This window comes from Miniopterus schreibersii (genome assembly GCF_964146895.1).
Source record: "Miniopterus schreibersii genome assembly, chromosome: 16".
In the NCBI taxonomy this organism is placed as follows: domain Eukaryota; kingdom Metazoa; phylum Chordata; class Mammalia; order Chiroptera; family Miniopteridae; genus Miniopterus; species Miniopterus schreibersii.
In genome coordinates this window covers 36551489-36568987 of record NC_138116.1, presented here as the reverse complement: position 1 = coordinate 36568987, position 17499 = coordinate 36551489, and the positions used below count along the sequence as shown (strand labels likewise).

At 49.5% G+C, this 17499-nt stretch overlaps 1 protein-coding gene and 1 pseudogene across 3 annotated transcripts; both read right to left on the bottom strand.

Moving 5' to 3' along the window:
* Nucleotides 1-594: 594 nt before the first annotated feature.
* PFAS (phosphoribosylformylglycinamidine synthase) lies at nucleotides 595-15709 on the bottom strand. Of its 2 annotated transcripts, XM_081115994.1 has the most exons (28): nucleotides 15654-15709; nucleotides 14092-14272; nucleotides 13871-14006; nucleotides 13228-13333; nucleotides 12677-12866; nucleotides 12460-12565; nucleotides 11982-12122; nucleotides 11739-11863; nucleotides 11432-11560; nucleotides 10581-10712; nucleotides 10323-10451; nucleotides 7219-7292; nucleotides 6948-7104; nucleotides 6584-6645; nucleotides 6274-6435; nucleotides 5925-6050; nucleotides 5667-5798; nucleotides 5198-5428; nucleotides 4847-5027; nucleotides 4681-4764; nucleotides 4302-4457; nucleotides 3977-4096; nucleotides 3504-3649; nucleotides 3188-3395; nucleotides 2965-3056; nucleotides 2771-2885; nucleotides 1167-1490; nucleotides 595-1068 (listed from the first exon to the last, which is right to left on the bottom strand). In XM_081115994.1, the coding sequence occupies exons 2-28, from the start codon at nucleotides 14231-14233 to the stop codon at nucleotides 758-760; spliced, it is 4017 nt and encodes a 1338-aa protein (XP_080972120.1). In that variant the 5' UTR covers nucleotides 14234-14272; nucleotides 15654-15709; the 3' UTR covers nucleotides 595-757. The 2 variants fall into 2 exon arrangements, with proteins under 2 accessions (XP_080972120.1, XP_080972121.1); XM_081115995.1 differs by lacking the exon at nucleotides 15654-15709 and having other exon boundaries at nucleotides 14082-14171.
* Nucleotides 15710-16170: 461 nt separating this feature from the next.
* LOC308568850 (large ribosomal subunit protein eL19 pseudogene) lies at nucleotides 16171-17072 on the bottom strand (annotated as a pseudogene). The gene is made up of 2 exons: nucleotides 16687-17072; nucleotides 16171-16445 (listed from the first exon to the last, which is right to left on the bottom strand). The product of its transcript is annotated as a large ribosomal subunit protein eL19 pseudogene (transcript).
* Nucleotides 17073-17499: the final 427 nt, after the last annotated feature.

Sequence of the window (17499 nt, the reverse complement as noted above, 5' to 3'; positions counted from 1 at the left end):
TTTAACATATAAACTGCTTAGCACATGCCCGGCTCATGGTAGATGCCATATTCAACTACTGTTTTAAACTGTATTAGACACAAATTCCCTGGGGCAATGGTTGGCACTGTAACTAATCACCCAATATTAATAGAATAGTTAAGGCTCAGTTCTAGGAATGAAAGTGCGGACCACTTCTGTCACAAAGGGAGCTGTTAAATTAGAAGCAAAATTAGGAATATTGAGTTCAGAGGCCAGAGACGCTACCAGAGATACTTCTGCAAACAACTGCTTGCTTACACTTACAATATTGCATTTTTAGGAGGAATCCAGAAAGCTTCTACTTTTTCAGATAAGAATGCTGACATCCTGATTTGCATGCTCTTATTTGGCTCCACCCTCTAAACCTCAATGAGGGATGGGGGGCAGAAAACATCCCTCCAAGCCCAGATGAGTGACATGAAGTACCACGTGGTGAAGAGAAGGAGGTCAATGGAACCTCATCCTCTAAAGATTTTTTACTCTAAACCACATGCTGCTTCCTGGGCTCATGAAGAAATATTATAGCAGGAAGACCGAAAACAGATCCAACAGCATAAGGCAAAAGAGAGCAGGTTAATAAAATTAGCTGAGATGGGTTTTTTATTTTGGGATTTTGGTCCTTGTCTGTCTAAGACACATTTGAAAATAATATGGGGTGCCTCTGAAGGTGATGAGGTAGAGAGCAGCAACACCCCAGGGACAAACTATGAGGCCCAGATGAGCCTCCTTGGCCTGCTCAGTAGCCTCCTTCCCGGGTCCAGTTTCGGGCATTGATGAAGAGCTGGAGCCAGGGGGAGGTGGTCAGAGTGTCAAACGGAGGGGGTTGCCATGCCCACTGCCAAGGCCTCACAGCCCGCTCAGGGTGAGGCATGAGAGCCAGGTGGCGGCCATCAAGAGAGCAGACGCCAGCCACTCCCCCTGGGGACCCGTTGGGATTCAGGGGGTACTGTTCTGTGGGGTTTCCGGCATCATCTGCCCAGTGCAGTGGAGCCAAGCCCTTGGCCTCGATCTGGGCTTGGAGTTCCGGAGAAGAAAACGCCATGTAACCTGGGAGGCAAAGGGAAGGGAAGCAAGAGCAAAACTCCTTCAAGCCCTCTACACACCCCTGCCCTCAGACACCCCTCCCTGCCTTCCTGCAGCCTAACCTTCACCATGGGCACTCCACACGGGCAGCACGGCACCCTCCATCCCCCGCAGCATCAGGGCCGGCCCGGGCCCCACGCGCACACTGGCCCAGCGAGACTCAAAACGCCCCGACAGGTTGTGGCGAAGCAGGAGGCCAGGCTGGGCTGCCCAGGAGTCACGGCCCATCTCCTCTTCCTCCTCATTGGGGTCGCCTCCCACCCAGCCCAGCAGGGCCAGCAGCTGACAGCCGTTACACACGCCCAGGCTGAAGGCGTCTGGCCGCTTCCGGAAGCGCCTCAGCTCAGCCCCGGCCTGTGGATGAAAGGTCACAGCAGCTGCCCACCCTAGGAAGGAACAGAAAAGTTGGGGTGAGACTTGGAATGAAGGGGGACCACTGCTTTTCCCTCCTAACATGCACTGTTACACTCCCCCAGGATGGCCCCTTCTGCAGAGCTCAGGGCAAGTGTAGGGGAAGAAATGGGTTTATCTGCTTAATTCAGATATTGCCAATTCCTGGGCCAGACATGAAAAGTTTTTTGCTGGACCAGCAGAGCCTTTTCAAAATTTATTTATTTGCTTAACATTTAAAAATAAGATTTCAGCCCAGCCAGCGTGGCTTGGGGGTTGAGCATTGACGTAGGACCCAGGAAATCATGGTTCGATTCCCAGTCAGGGCACATGCCGGGGATGCAGGCTCGATCCCCAGTCTGGGGTGTGCAGGAGGCACCCGATCAATGACAACTCTCTCATCATTGATGTTTCTTTCTCTCTCCCTCTTCCTTCCTTTCTCTGAAATCAATATAGATATATTTTTTAAATAAATAAATATACATATATTTTTTTAAAATAATAAAAATAAGATTTCATATAAAAATCTGGATTTCTGGCTCCTCTTAAAAAAACAGAAAGAGCCAGGCCGGGCGTGGCCCAGCGGTTGAGCATCGACCTATGATCCAGGCGATCAGGGTTTGATTCCTGGTCAGGGCACATGCCTGAGTTGTGGGCTGCAGCCAATCAATGACTCATCATTGATGTTTCTCTCTCTCTCTCGCCCTCTCCTTTCCTCTCTGTGAAATCAATAAAAATGTATTTTTAAAAATAAATAAATAAACAAACAGAAAGATAGCCCGGCCGGGCGTGGCTCAGCGGCTGAGCATCAACCTAGGATCCAGGAGATCGGGGTTCGATTCCCAGTCAGGGCACATGCCCAGGTTGCAGGCTAGGCAGCCAATCAATGACTCGCTCATCATTGATGTTTCTATCCCTCTCTCTCCCTCGCCTTTCCTCTCTCTGAAATCAATAAAGATATTTTAAAAAAACAAAAAAAACCCAGAAAGATTGAGCCATGCTGAGCCAGATTCCCAACAGCACAATCTGCTGGAGATTAGCAGCAGCTGCCCCTTTAGACAAGACATGTGCCCTCCAGCCTAGCTGGCACAGCCCCACCTGGCTACCTGCCTCATTTAAGTTACCTGCAGGCCTTCTGCTGGCATCTGGTCCAGAATGAATGCCCTCTCCCCTGGCCTTGCGGAGGTGAGAGGCCAAGGCCCAGTCAAGGAAGAAGGGGCTAAGGCACCTCCCTAGGAATGTGTGCAGAGGAAATGGGCAGAGCCTACATGCTGACCTTTGGCAGAGCCCAGGACATCTGCATAACTGAAGCCGCCCACGAAGGCCACGCCACGAAACGTGTCCAGCTTGATTGCTCCCGAACAGAGATCTTGCATGGTCACATCCCACACCTGGTGGGATGGGGAAAAGAAGTGTCAAAGAACAAACAGTCTGAGGCCTAGCCCCAGCTCTGCCAGGCACACTGCTCACCTCAAAGCCAGCCAGGTGGAAGGCATCGGCCATCTCCCGGTCTCCGTTACTGCCCTCCTCTCGCAAGATGGCAACCCTGGGGGTGGGACCACCTGGAGGGAGAAATGTCTGTTCCAGAGGGCTACTTCCCCACCCCAACCCCCCACACACCTTTTCCAGAGCAGGACTGGGCATCCAGGCCCAACGTGCCCAGGAAGCCAAGGCTCTGCACACTCTTCCTCACCAGGTTCCTGCAGCATGGAAGCTTTGGGAAAGGTGGGGGGCAGGCAGTAGTGAGGCCCTGTCCGCTCCCTCAGCCCTTGTTCCTCCTCTGCCACACAGCTTGGCTCTGCCTGCAGTCGGTCCAGCTGGAAACTTGTCTCTTCCCAGAGGGCTCGCAGCTGCCCAACAGGCTCCTCCAGAACCACAGCCCCATTCACTGATACCCGGACCTAGAAAGGGGCAAATCCATCAGAGGCCAAGAGCAAAGATTCCCAACCTGGGCCCCTCTGAGGCTGGAGGTAAACCACGCCTCCCCACCACCACACCCTACTCCTCACCATGGCATGTGGCCCAATGTGACCCGTGTGGCCCAGCTCCAGGCAGTGGAGGCCAGCACCCTGGTAGCGCTTTAGCACTTGGGCTAGGTCTGTCTCCCGCACCTCCAGTACCAGGCCTGGCTCCTCAGCAAACAGCACAGGCAGCACTAGGAGAACGGGGGCATCAGGGGCACTGGAGTACTGACATGGACTCTGAGGTGGAGTTGGGGATATGGCTGAGGATTGTGGGAGTGGAGGCAGGGACTGGTTGGGGTGAGGTCTATGAGACTGGGACCAAAGATGTGGCATCAAGGTATACGGGAGGTCTCAGAGGGACACAGTGCGGAACACTGGGTGCCACCTGGCTCAGTGGTCAAAGACAGAAAGGGACTCTGGGGAAATGGAGTTGGGGACACTATATTCTTCAATAGGACATGGAGTCTGCAGCGTGGGGCAGGCAGCCCAGGCCTAAGTCTGGATCCTGGGCTCCTCACCATCGACTTCAGAAGCAGGCACGTCTACCTCTATCCCACAATTCCCAGCAAAGGCCATCTCTAGCAGGCAGGTGATGAGACCCCCATCACTGACATCATGGCCTGAGCAGAGGAGGCGGTCTGGAGGAAGAAGAAAAAAACTCAGCAACCTCAGAGGCCAAACCATGCCCTCTGGTTGTGGGCAGAGCGTGAGAATATGGGCACACACACAGAAGAGAACCAGAGAGAAGAGCATCTGCTCCCTCTTGCCCAACCTCACATGCTCAGCTAGGGAATGCCTGCCACTTCTGGCCATATACTCCACCTCCACCAGGGCCTCACCTACCTTTCAGCAGCCCCTGGGTGATGTTGAAGGCACGCACCAAGTTTTCAGGAAGGTCCAGGTTGGGAGGTTGCTCACCAAGCTGGGAGAAGCACTGGGCCAGGGCTGTGCCCCCCAGCCGGTGCTGCCCAGGGCTCAGGGGCACGTACAGCAGATGGCCTGGAGAGACGAGAGACAAGGGGCTCAGGGTGGTGCTCATGAGCACCTAAGTCCCAACAGGTGGTGGGACACTCAGACCACTAGTCCCAGAAAGTACCACAGTCCCTGTGTGGAGAAGGGGCGGGGGTGGGGGTAGGGTGTTGGATAACATTCACAATAGAGACCCCAAACAAAGAACCAGACTCTGAATACACAATGCAGCAAGGAAGGAAAGAGCCCATACCTTTCCCTCTAGGACACTTGAGGTCTGGGGTCACAGTGGCTGTAATGTCTGGACAGACAGCATAGGCTGAGATGACCAGCGACCCTATGGAGCAAGGAGTAAGAGAGTAAGGTGCCAGCCTGGCCCTACAGGTCCCATCCCTCTCCCAGTGGCCCCCAGACCTCACCAGGAGCCAACACAGTCTCAGAGCCAACCCGGGCAGCCATGCTGAGGGAGTCCTTGCCACCATCAACTGCTACACCCAGGGCCGCCATCACTGCCACCATAGCCTCACAGGCATCGGCCAGAGCCGCCCCCTCCCCTGGAAGCTTGGCCGCCCACATCCAGTTTGCACTGCACTTCACATCCTAGGAAGTGGCAGACTTGGCATTAGAGGGGAGGAGAGATGGGGGAGTCTGGGGTGGGGGCAAAGGCACTGGGAATCCACAAGCCTGAAGGGCAGAGGGGTAACTGAATGGTGGACATGGATGTTTCCCAAAGGCCTAGGGCTTCACGGTGGAAGCTGTGGGGGACTCACCCGGAGGTCAGTGACTAGAGCAAACACCAGGTTGGTGAGGGCCTCGGCCACAGCCAGCCGGGCAGCAACCTTGGGGTCCAGCAGGCTCTTGACTGGCTGCTCTCCCAGGGCTGTGGCGGCCCCTATGAGCTCCTGGTGACTCAGTGCCACAACTGCCACGTCTGCTAGAGGAGTCTGCAGGGGCCCGACACACTGCTGCTGTGCCACCAGGCCACCCACAGAGCGGTCCACCTGTGGAACCAGGTGGGGTTAGCAAGAGCACAAGGGACAGGGACACAGGGGTGGGGTGGTGGGAGGCTGGGCTTGCCCGGACTGTGCAGACAAGAGGCCTTCAGGGTGGCTGCCCTGCCCCTTCTCCCTCAGGCCTGGTAGACCCCCATAGCAGTCCCCAAGGGTGGGAAGAGAGGGGTGGGTGAGCTGAGGGAAGAGTGTAGAGGGCTGAGGGACAGGGCAGGAGTGCAGGGAGGACCTTGTTGGTGAGGTAGCGCTTGCTGGCCACAGCAGGCAGCCTCAGAACTCGCTCTAGGGCTTGGCGCACACTCAGCCCTGCGGGCAAGGCCAGAGGCTGCAGCAAGGGGAGATTCCTCTCGAGGAAGAACTCCTGCAACACAGGGGGCAATCAAGGTGTAAGCACCTAGGGGAGGGTGGGCACACAGGTGACAAAGCACAGGCAGCGTGCATGGGCCAACACAGGGAGAAACTCAGCCTCCTCCCCAACCCCATGTACCTTCTGAGGCATCCTGCCCAGCACCCAATCCAGTTCCAGGTCCACAGGGGTTGGGTTAGGCATCAAGGGGGCATCTCCCTGGCCAGTTCTTCCCACTGGACACTCCCGATCATCCACCAGCACTATCTATAGACCACAGGGACATTGCCCAGAGAGAATGAGACTATGACTACCAGAAGAGAGTACTTCAGGAGGCAGGGCAGAAATGCTCTTCCCACTCTGTATGGCTTCCTCTAGTGGGTTCCTAGCCTCTTCTGCCTCCCACATCCTGCTCCTCATAACACGTTTGCCACCAGCTATACCCAGGCAGCTCAAGCCCACCCAGTGTCTGCTAAAGGGGTCAACTCACTCTCCTGTCTCCAGTGATGGTGCCCACAAAGCAAGTTGGGCAGCGTTCCCGGGCGCTGACACGACTCAGGAAGTCCCGGTCTGAGGGTCTCAGCAGAAGAGCATTAGACTCCTGGTATTCAGCCCCCCAGATTTCCAGGGCGTTCAGGGTTGGGTCCCCAAGCTGCACATCCATGGAGGAGGAAAGAGAAGGGTAGTGGGTACTCCCAAGTCGCATGTTCTTGCTGGAAGTGGGGGGGAAGATGGGTGGGCCAGCTGGGGCTAGCAGGGGTGGAAAGACTTTGATGGCCAGACTTCAGGGGATGACTCACCTGGAAGCGGCTGGTGTAAATAATGGCTCCAGCTGGGTCACTCAGCTCCTTTAGGACGTTGCCTAGTGAGAGGGTTGCAGGAAGAGGTGGTGATCTGGGTCTGGTCAGCACCAGGCACACAAAGGGCAGTCCCTGGCCTCCAAATGCTGTGTGTCCCTGTGTGAATCCCACCTACACCCTCACCACCAGCTACCCCATGGAAGCAGGTTTCATGCTGCAACCCTGAGCCTGTTCAGAATGTATAGGGGATGGAGAATGGGACTCAGAGCTACATGGTTGGTTGCAGATTCATCATGCCTCGCCCTAAACCAAACCTGACAAGAGACCAGGTAGGCCAGTCCCTTGTCCCAGCCCCTTCTCTCACCATTGCCACCAGCACCCTGGTCATGGAGGCTGCAGATGGGGTTTCCACTGGGGGCCTCCACACAAGCCCGGATCACACGGTTCATCTTCTGTTCCATCTCTGGGTCTCCCCGCTGCACAGCCCCAAAGTCCAGGTCACTGGCGTTATCTCCTTGCACCTGTGGGAACATATGGCATAGCTCAGCTCAGGGGGGCTGGGAGCTCTCACACCCCATCCACACATGGGGCCTGGAGATATCATGGAGTCTGCGTCTGCAGCTATTCCTACTTACCTGTACAGAGGAAGCAGCTCCGCCCCCAACTCCAATCCTGTAGACAGGACCCCCAACCTTTACAACATCCATGCCTGCGAGGAAGGAGGGAAGAATCAGAACACTGGGGGAGCGACCAAAAGTATGAGTATGAAGAAGTGTGAGGATAAAGGGATTAGGACAAAGCAATCAAAATTACAAACACACATATTCTTTGATTGGGTAAATACACTCAGAGGAATTTATGTCCAGATTTATTTGCACAGATACAGAATCACCTATGTCCAAAATTAAACAATGCAGTGTTATGTGTATTACCAAATTTAGGAAATAATTTAAATGGTAATAAAAGACAACTGATTAAACAAAATTATGGCATATACACACAATGAAACACTAAGCCACCAAAGAAAAGAATTACATATGAGTATAATGAAGTCATATGACTTCATCGGTATGAAATGATCTCTAAGATATATTGCTAAGTGAAAAAAGCAAGGTACAGAAGTATGCACACCCATTTGTAACAGCATCAAAAAGAATAAGTTACTTAGCAATAAATTTAACAAAAGAAATGTAAAACTTATAAATTATAAAATAGATCTAAATAAATTAAAAGAGATCTCATGTTCATAAATTGAAAGACTTAATATTGTTTTGATAGCAATACTCCCCAAAAAGATCTGCAGAATCAACACGATCAGCCACGTTTTTCACAAAAATTGATCAGCTGATCCTAAAATTTCTACGGAAATATGAGGGACCTCGAACAGCCAAAACATTTCTGCTTTAAAATTCACTACAAAGCTACAGTAATGTTAGTGTGGTACTAACATAAGGGTAGACAGATATAGATCTATAGCCTATATATAGGTCAATGCACTAAAACTGTCGAATCTAAAAACAAACCCATACATTTATGGCCAAGTGATGTCTGACAGGAGTCCCAAGACAATTCAATGGAGTAAGAAAAGTCTTTTCAAAAGGTGGTATTAAGACAACTGGATAGCTACATATGAAAGAATGAAGTTGCATCCCTACTTCATATCATACATAAAAATTAATTAAAAATGTCAGAGACCTAAAGGTAAGAGCTAAAAGCTATAAAAATATTAACAAGAAAATATTGCAAGTAAATCTTCATGACTTTGGCTTAGGCAATAGTTTCTTGGTCATGACACTAAAACCACAAGTAACAAAAGAAAAATTTAATTGTACTTTACCAAAATTAAAAACATTTGTGCTTCAGAAGACACCATGAAGAAAGTAAAAAGACAACCACGAAATGGAAGAAAGTATTTGCAAACCATGTATCTATCTGATAAGGGCCTAGTATCCAGAATATATAATGAACTCTTACAACTCTATAAAAAAAGACAAATAACCCAATTTAAAAATGGGCAAAGGATCTGAAGAGACATTTCTCCAAAGAAGATATACAAATGGTCAACAAATATGAAATGATGCTCAACATCATTAGCCACTAGGGAAATGTAAATCAAAACCACAATGAGATACCACTTCATGCACACTATGATGACTATAATCAAAGAGAAAGCTAATAACAAGTGTTGGTGAGGATTTGGATAAATTGGAACCCTCATACACTACTAAGGGGGATGTAAAATGCTGCACTGCTTTGGAAAACAGTCTGGCAGGTTTTTTTAAAGTTTAATATAATTACCATGTGACCCAGCAACTCTGCTCCTAGTTATATACCCAAGAAAAGAACATAAGTACATAGAAAAACTTGTACACAAATGTTTGTAGCAGCATTATTCATAATAGCCCCAAAGTAGAAATAATTCACCGTCTATCAACTGATGAACAAATAAACAAAATGCGATCTATCTATACAATGGCCTATGATTCAGCCATAAAAAGAAATGAAGGCTCTGGCCAGTTTGGAACAATGGTTACAGCATCGGCCCGTGGACTGAAGGGTCCTGGGTTCGATTCCAGTCAAGGGCACATATCTCAGTTGTAGGCTCAATCCCTGGCCCTGGTTGGGGTGCTGGTTAGGGTGCACGTGGAGGCAACCAATCGATGTGTTTCTCTCACATCGACGTTTCTCTCTCTCTCTCCCTTCCACTCTCTCTAAAAAGCAATGCAAAAAATATCCTCTGGTGAGGATTAAAAAAGAAAAGAAAAGAAATGAAGTTCTGATACTATAATATGGCTGAACCTTGAGGACATTATGCTAAGTGACAGCCAGACACAAAAGGCCAAGTATTGGATATTCCACTTATGTGAAACATCCAGAACAGGAAAATCGATAGACACAGAAAGTTGATTAGTGGTTGCCACAGGCCAAGAAAGTGGAGATGAGGTATGACTGCTAATAGGTACAGGGTTTCTTTCTGGGGTGATGAAAATGCTCTAGAATTAGTGGTGATCAATGTACAATTTTTTGAATATACTAAAAACCACTAACTAGTACACTTTAAGAGGGTAAACTTTACATTCCATGAATTACATCTCAATAAAGTAGTTAGTAAAAAAAAAAGAAGTGTTTGCACATATTCTATTTGCTTTTTTTAAGGGGCAAATATACTTATGGGTCTGTTTACATATGCAGGACACCTCTGGTAGGGTACAAAAGTTACTAATTAATACTGGTTATCTTTAGGACGGGAAACTGGGTGGCTGGAGGTAAGGGGAAGGAGTTTTCACTACATATCCTATTTTGCCTTTGAAATTCTGAACCATGTGACCGGGTCACCTAGTCAATAAATGGGATCTGCTTTTATCTTAATTCTACCATAGCACCTAGCACAGACCTTGCACATGATGGGTGTTCAATAAATGTTTGCCCAACTAAACTGAGCTAGCAGATAAAATGCCTATGGCATATAGCAGGTACTGAATAAACACTGGCTGCCTTGACCTAGTAAGGTGGGCCCTGCCATGCAGAAATAAATCAGGGAGGAGACAGAGGCAACACAGATTGAGATGGCCCTGTTGGCATAAAGCCCTGACCTGCCTTGAAAACCTGTATTGGGGAGAACAGACATGGGCTGGGAGATTAAAAACGAATCACTGAAGTGTCCTCTAATTCCCCTCTGCATTTGCCACATGCTGGAGAGAAAGTTAGCTGGATCTGGAAAATGTTGGTGGGCTCTTACCTGACACTGGGGGCTCTTTGCTCACGTGCTCAGCTTCCATGGACCCAATGCCCCCACTAAACATGATGGGCTTGATCCACTCACGCCGCTGGCCGTCTGGGAGCTGGAGGCCCAAGGAGCGGGCAAAGCCTGGAGCACGGACATCACAGGGAGAGGGGATAGGGTTGTCACCTAGTCTCCTCAGTACTCACTTAATCACACACTCCACCCCACCTTCAGGACTAGGTGTCTATTATCCCCCATGGCCCCCAGCCTCACCGGCTAGAACTGGTTCCCCAAACTTGTTGCCATAGTCAGAAGCCCCATTACTGGCCTCAATGGCAACCTCCAGAGGTCGGGCAAAGTTCCCAGGGTACTGGAAGCTTGGATCCTCCCAGGGAAGACTGTAACCTGGGAGGGAAAGAGAACATTGGATGGCCTGTAAAAGTGGAAAAAGGAGGAGCCAGTCCTTTGAGAAGAGCCTAAGCTACTAAGGACTACCTGCACAGATAGGATGGTGCATTTCAGGAAGGCCTATTCTAGGAAGGTGCATAAAGCATTGGTTTTGCTCCTCACCTCCCACACCAGCATTCCCTGACTCTTGGAACCAAAGTTAAGACTTTCTAAATAGCTGGAGTTGGAGGCAGGTGGTGGTCATAAGTCTGACCCAGTATCACACTTTCTTGCTGAGTGGATACTAGTTTATAAATTGTGGTTCTGCAAAGCCAGAATGGTGACCTGAGTCTCCCTTGGCATATAGTCCTCATGACCATGGTCAGTGAAAAGCCAACTACTCTAGGGCCCCCTATCCCAAGAAAAGATGACGCAGGACGACCTTTAACTTAAGAGATAAAAGTGTTGCCCAGCCCGTGTGCTCCATTGGTTGAGCATTATACTGTGAGCCAGGAGGTCATGGTTCCATTCCTAGTCAGGGCACATGCCTGGGTTTCGGGCTCAATCCCCAGTGAGGGGTGTGCAGGATGCAGCCCATTGATGTTTCTCTCTCTCTCCCTTTCTGAAATCAATAAAAACATACTTATTTTTTTAAAAAGAGAGAGAGAAAAGTGTTTGGTGCCTGCCAGGACAAGGAATCTGAAAGGAGAGATGTCTAGAAAGGAAAGAGATGGGACCTGGGATGTGCAGATTTCCAAAGCAATAGCCAGCAGTGCCAGCCACCACGTGAGCCCCACGGCCTGTGCACTGGATATCTCGGATCCGGCCCCCTGTGCCCGTGGTTGCGCCGCTGAAAGGGGCTACTCCTGTGAAGAGAGGAGGCAGAGGTATGGGTACTAAAGAGACAAACCCCAGCTCTGACCACCCCACTGAAAATAAAAACACCCAGCTTACCCTATTGTTTTGCCCAGGCCCAGCCCAGGGGCCTGGGAGCTGCACCCTACTCTAAATTCTCTGATCTGTCCTTTCTAGGACCCAGCTTACCCGTGGGGAAATTGTGGGTCTCTGCTGTGAAGACAACGTGTCTTAGCCCCTGCTGTTGCCGGAAGCAGCTTGGCTGTGTAGGGTCCTCGGGCCGCAGGAATCGGACTTCCTTCCCCTGGATGGCACTGTGGACACATTGGCTCTGGACCTTGCTTCCTTCTTGGGATCTGTGCTTACCCCACCAGGGCCTGGGGCCTCCCCTCCCCTAGGCCTAAAGTTACCCCAGTCTAGGGCACAGCCCACCTGCTGTTATCACAGAACTTGAGGACATTGTTGGGGTTCGAGAATGCCTGGGTGCTCATGATGGACTCAAAAAGCGATTGTGCCAGCTCCTGCCCATCCACATGGAGTTGGCCCTTGAAGAACCAGTGTCGGCTGTGCTCGCTGTAGTGGATGACACAGGGAGGGGAAGGCAGGGTTAAAACCTGGGGTCATTTCTCAGGCCTTGCCTTATTTCTCACCAGCATTAACAGCAGAGTTACAGCCAACTCATACTTGGAAAATAAGTAAAAATATATCCCCATAATCTTCAAACACACTGTCCAGATCCAAAGTGAAGAGAAAACCGAGATTTAAATGTAGACTACTGGGTGGATGGGGAGCCAGGCCTCAGACTCAGGGAGGCCCCCAAGGCAAGAGAAAGCCATGAAAGCAAGTCCCTGTGGTCTTCCCTTCCAACCTCCACGGGCTCAGACATCAGAACATCCCCATTCCTTCCCACCTATTGGACTGAGCCAAGTCAAAGGCCTCCACAGTGCTAGGGTTCCGCTGCAGCTCCTGGAAGCGCTTGGTGTAGAAATCCAGGTCCCAAGAGTCTAGGGCCAGACCTAGCAGACAAACCCAAGAAAAGTTGAATGTTGGTCTCAGGCAGTGATTTCCCGGGTCTAAGCACCCCTCCTAGCCTAGCCAGGGTCTTCCTCCCAGGGATTCCTGCTTACCTAGCTCCCGGTTGGCTTTCTCCAGGGCAGGCCGGCCCTCAGCCAAGATGTTGATCGGGCCATCAAGGGGTGTTGGGATGCACCCAAGGGAGAAACTCTGGATGGAATGGGGGAAGTGCTGCTCCGTCATCCGGTCATACAGGGTTGCCAGAGCAATGGCCTCCATCTCATCTGAAGGGGGGTGGGCAAACTAGGGTTGGAGACACACACAAAGAGCAAGGGGTAGAGAGCTAAAGAACAGTCAAAATGATCCACATTCTATCTCTAAGCCATGCAGGGCCAGCCCAGTGCTAGCCCATTTGGCACATCTGTTCAGATTAGAAAAAAGATACCCCTTGCAGGCATGAGGTAAGGATGCACAGATTAGTGACGGGAGCACAGGCTAGACTTCTGTCCCATTCACTCCTCAACCAGGTGCCCTCAAGCAGTGAATAACTTGCAACCAGGGCAAGCCTAGAGCCAGGAGCTCCTCCCCACTTCTGCCATTATCTCCCTGGAGTTCAGAAATCAATCTCTTATCTCTGACCCACCCTGATGGCCTACTGCCTTACCGAGAGTAGGTAGCGCCGGGTAGTTTCCACACGGTCCACAGCTCCCAGCCCAGCAGCCCGGCACACTGACATGATGTTGGTGGACATCGGAGTGGAGAAGTTCAGCCTGAGGAGAGGGCCAGAAGGGTAGGAACTGAGAGCCCCAGCTGAGAAGATAGATCCTACCCACTGCTGTCCAGACAATCTCCCATCTCTACTACCCCCACCAATGGCCTCCAGGTTCAAATCTGGGCACTAAGAAATCTGCTTTTCAAAGGTCACTCAAATCAAACAAAGGTCACAAACAAATCAAATAACATTAACTATAGCCTATCTGCTGAACTGATTTATCTCTATTGGAATACCAAGGCTTAGAACTGTCCTAGCATCAAAATGCTTTTATTTCAGTTTCTCAGAATGCAAACTGTTTTATTTCCAAAACATGCCTGGGAGCTAGCTCAGTCTTCAAAGACATCTTCCCATGTGGGGAAGGCATACGCATGGCTTTCTAGACAGGGAGTAGGATGGAGCAAAGGAAACACAAATCTCCTGAGGATCATGAGAGGAGGAAACAAAGGAATGGAAGTGGAAGGGGTAGGCAGTATGTTTAAAAGAGATCATGTGCCTGAAACATGGAAGGATTTGCTCCAGGGGAGACACTTGCCTGGGCCCAACCTCCAGTAACAGGTCACTGGAGCCAGGAAGGAGCCAGGACGCCTGAGAGACATCATCCAGCAACAAGGGGCAGCCAAACAGCCATATAAACTTCTTCATTTCCTCAGCACTTGGGAGGGATTCAGCTGCAGGGAGACAGGGCAAGGATACCTTGGGACACTGCCCCGGCCTCTGGGGTACCTCCTTCAAGAATCCAATACCTGGCCCAACCTGTCCAGTTCACATTGTAGCACAGCTCAGTCTTGATACTCTGCAGCTCTGGCAGTTTCCCTTGCAGCTTCCTTCGAGTGTGACCAGAGGCTGCACTTTCATGGCCAGAGGGACGGACATAGAAGTGAAGAACTGAGGGCATCTCTTCAGGTGTCCCTTGCTGGAGAGATGAGTTAGGTTCCTAAAAAAATAACATTACCTATAGCCTATCTGCGGAACTGATTTCCAGTTTTAAGGATAACTGAAGCTTTAGAGGGATCAAGGATGGATGGGGAAAATAATAGGGCATTCAGAGAAACAAGGTAACCTGAAAATGTAACCTTGGGGTTTTTAACTAATCCTGCAAAATATGGGCTATAGTGGCGTGGGACCTGGGTGTAGATACATCCTTGACATGTGGTCCTTGTGCACCTGCCCTTTGCAGAGTCCCAGGCAAGTTCTTAGGAACTCTCCTTCTCATCGACAGTGTACCACCACACTGGCTTCCCTTCTATTTCTCTAACTCACCAAGTTCAGTTCTGGCAGGCATTTTTCTCACCCTGGTATTGCCATGACCAGCTCCTTGCTATTTAGTTTTCAGGAGAAATTCACCTTCTTGGAAAGGATTTCATTGACCAACCACTATCAGATGGCCCTATTTTAATTTCCTATATAGTACTTATGGCTAACATTTTTAGCTCTACCTTCCCCATTAGAACAAAATCGCCATGTGGGCATGGACTGTAGCTGTTTTATCTCTACTGGATTACCACGGCTTAGAACAATACTTGGGGCTTAAAAAGGAAAAACTTCTAAAATTTGGAGCCCTAGCCGGTGTTGCCAAATGGTTAGTGTTGGGCTGACCAAAGCGACACCGGTTCCATTCCCGGTGGAGGGCAGGTACCTGGTTTGCAGGTTCCATCCCTCCCTGGGGGCCTCCACGGGAGGCAACTAATTGATATTTCTCTCTCTCTCTCACTCTCCCCCTCCCTCCCTTCCACTCTCTCAAAATCAATGTGAGGATAAATAAAAAGTAATGATAAAACTTGTTGACTCACTTAACTATTGATTTCCATCACTCACCAGCCCCTCCCCCTCTTTCAGACCTTATTTCGGTAAACGGTGCTTCTGCCCGATCAGCACTGATTACTCCCTTCCACCCCATGCTGCTCACCCTTTCTAAATTTAGGCCCCTCCCAATTGTCCTCCACACCATAATTCCTTCACAGGAATTTTGTTTATTAAAACACTTGATTTTCATCCTAGCGTAACAGAAGCTCCAACAGCGCTGGGACAGAGCTGTCTACATCAGGGATGTATCTCCAACTTTTAGCATGATGTCTGACACAAAGTAGGGGGTCGACAGGTGTTTTGTTGTTGTTGGGGGAGAGGGGATGAGTTTACGTGGAGACCCTTTTGCCGGGCGTCCAATAGACGCCTGTATTAAATCAAGTTGGCGGGCCCCACACAGATGGAGCTCGGCTTCGTGGGGATAATGAAGCCGCCAGGACCTGGCCTGGGGTGGTTGGCGATGGGGTGCAGCAGGCAAGGTGGTCCCTACGGCGCGCGCCAGCCATACGCACGTGAAAGCGGTTCTCCCGGCCGCGGAGCTCCTCGAATGGTGGCGCGCTGGATACGTCATCAGCGTGCGCCGCGGGCGGAGGCGGAACCTAAGGGAACCCCGCCCCCTTCCTCTCGCCAGGGGAGGGGCCGCCGCTGCCGGTTGTTCCTAGAGAGAGGCCTCCTGCAGGTGATTTATCCAACAAATCTGTTTTGAGTTGAAGTTTGTGAAAATGTTGTCAGTTCCGTATCCACGCCACTCTTGTTCCTGTGCAAACACCAACGGAGACAGATGCTTTGATGCAGGAAATGGAATGAGAAACATCATCCATGTCCAAGGCTGTTTTCCTACCCTTACTCCCTTGGTTTTCTTTCTCTTTTTTCTTTCCTGAATGAATGACATTATTTAATCGGGAGGCATGTATTTTCATTTTTAAATTTTTATTTACTTATTTATTTATTTTAGATGAAAGCTATTTATTGAATGATTGATCCATGTAATTGCCAAGGCCACTATGTACAGGTAAGAAAGGTGGAGCTTTATTTCTTGGTCTCTTCCTCCTTATTGAGAGTCTTGATATTTCCTCCGTGGCCTGGAGCCACTCTTCATGACACTTGTGAGCTTCCTTGGTCTAATGACTATGGGCCTCAGCCTGGTCAGCCAGAAGCTTCTTGCCAGCCTTGTCTGCTTTCAGCTTGTGGATGTGTACCATGAGAATCCGCTTGTTTTTTCACATGTTACTCTTCACTTGCAGGTACAGGCTGTGGTACATGTGGCAGTCAATCAATCTTAGATTAACAGTATCTTTTTTTTTCTTTTTTTTAAATCTTCATCTGAGGATATTTTTTTCCATTGATTTTTAGAGAGAGTGGGGGGGGAGCAAAAACAGAGAAAAAGAATCAATGTGAGAGAGACATAATGACACTGGTTACACACCCGGACCAGGGCTGGGAATCAAACTTGCAACAGAGGGACATGCCCTTGACCGGGAACTGGACCCATGAACCTTTGGTTGGTGGGAGGACGCTCTAACCACTGAGCAAACCAACCAGGATAGATTCATGGTATCTTCTGAGTAGCCAGTGAAGAATTCTCATCCCCCTCATCCAGATTACTTTCTCAGGCATTTGAGCATTGGCAGTACCCTTTCACTTACCTATGCCCATATGCTTGCCCTTCCTGTGGACGAAGGTATTTTTCCAGCATCCAGCTGGGGATTGGACAGTCGCAGGCTTCCGATGATCAGCCCAGCTTTGATCAGCTTCTGAATCTACTGATGGGAGCTGGCATTGGTGATTTCATTGGTCTCATTGGGGTCCAACCAGACCTTTTCGCCACAGTGGAAGACACCAGAGGTAAGCTTCTTCTGAAGCCTGATTATACTTATGGCTGCTGCCCCAGTGATGAAAGGAAAGAAGGCATATATTTTTAATGTCCACATTCTTGTTCGTTATAATAATAATAATAATAATAGAAAACATTTATTGAGCACCCATTAAGGCCCTTTAATGATCTTCACACACAAAAAAACACCCTAATTTACAAATACAGAAGCCAAGGTTCATTGCAATGTCTTGCTCTTTAGTTTTGTAACTCAAACACAGCACTTTGTACCTATGTACATTTTTGAACTCTCATAATACATAAATGTATTGTTGTATTAGTTAGGATCCTATCACAAAAAAGATGGCACACTGGAAAGTGTTTAATCAATAAGAATTTAATAGTCTACTTACAGAGATAAGGTCAGGATTAAGGGAATGAACAAAGTACAGTGTGGCAACCTGAGCCTGGCAGCAGCAGAAAGTGGTTACCACCTGTAGCCTTGAAGGGACAAAGAAAGAAATAGTGTTATCAGCTGATAGAGA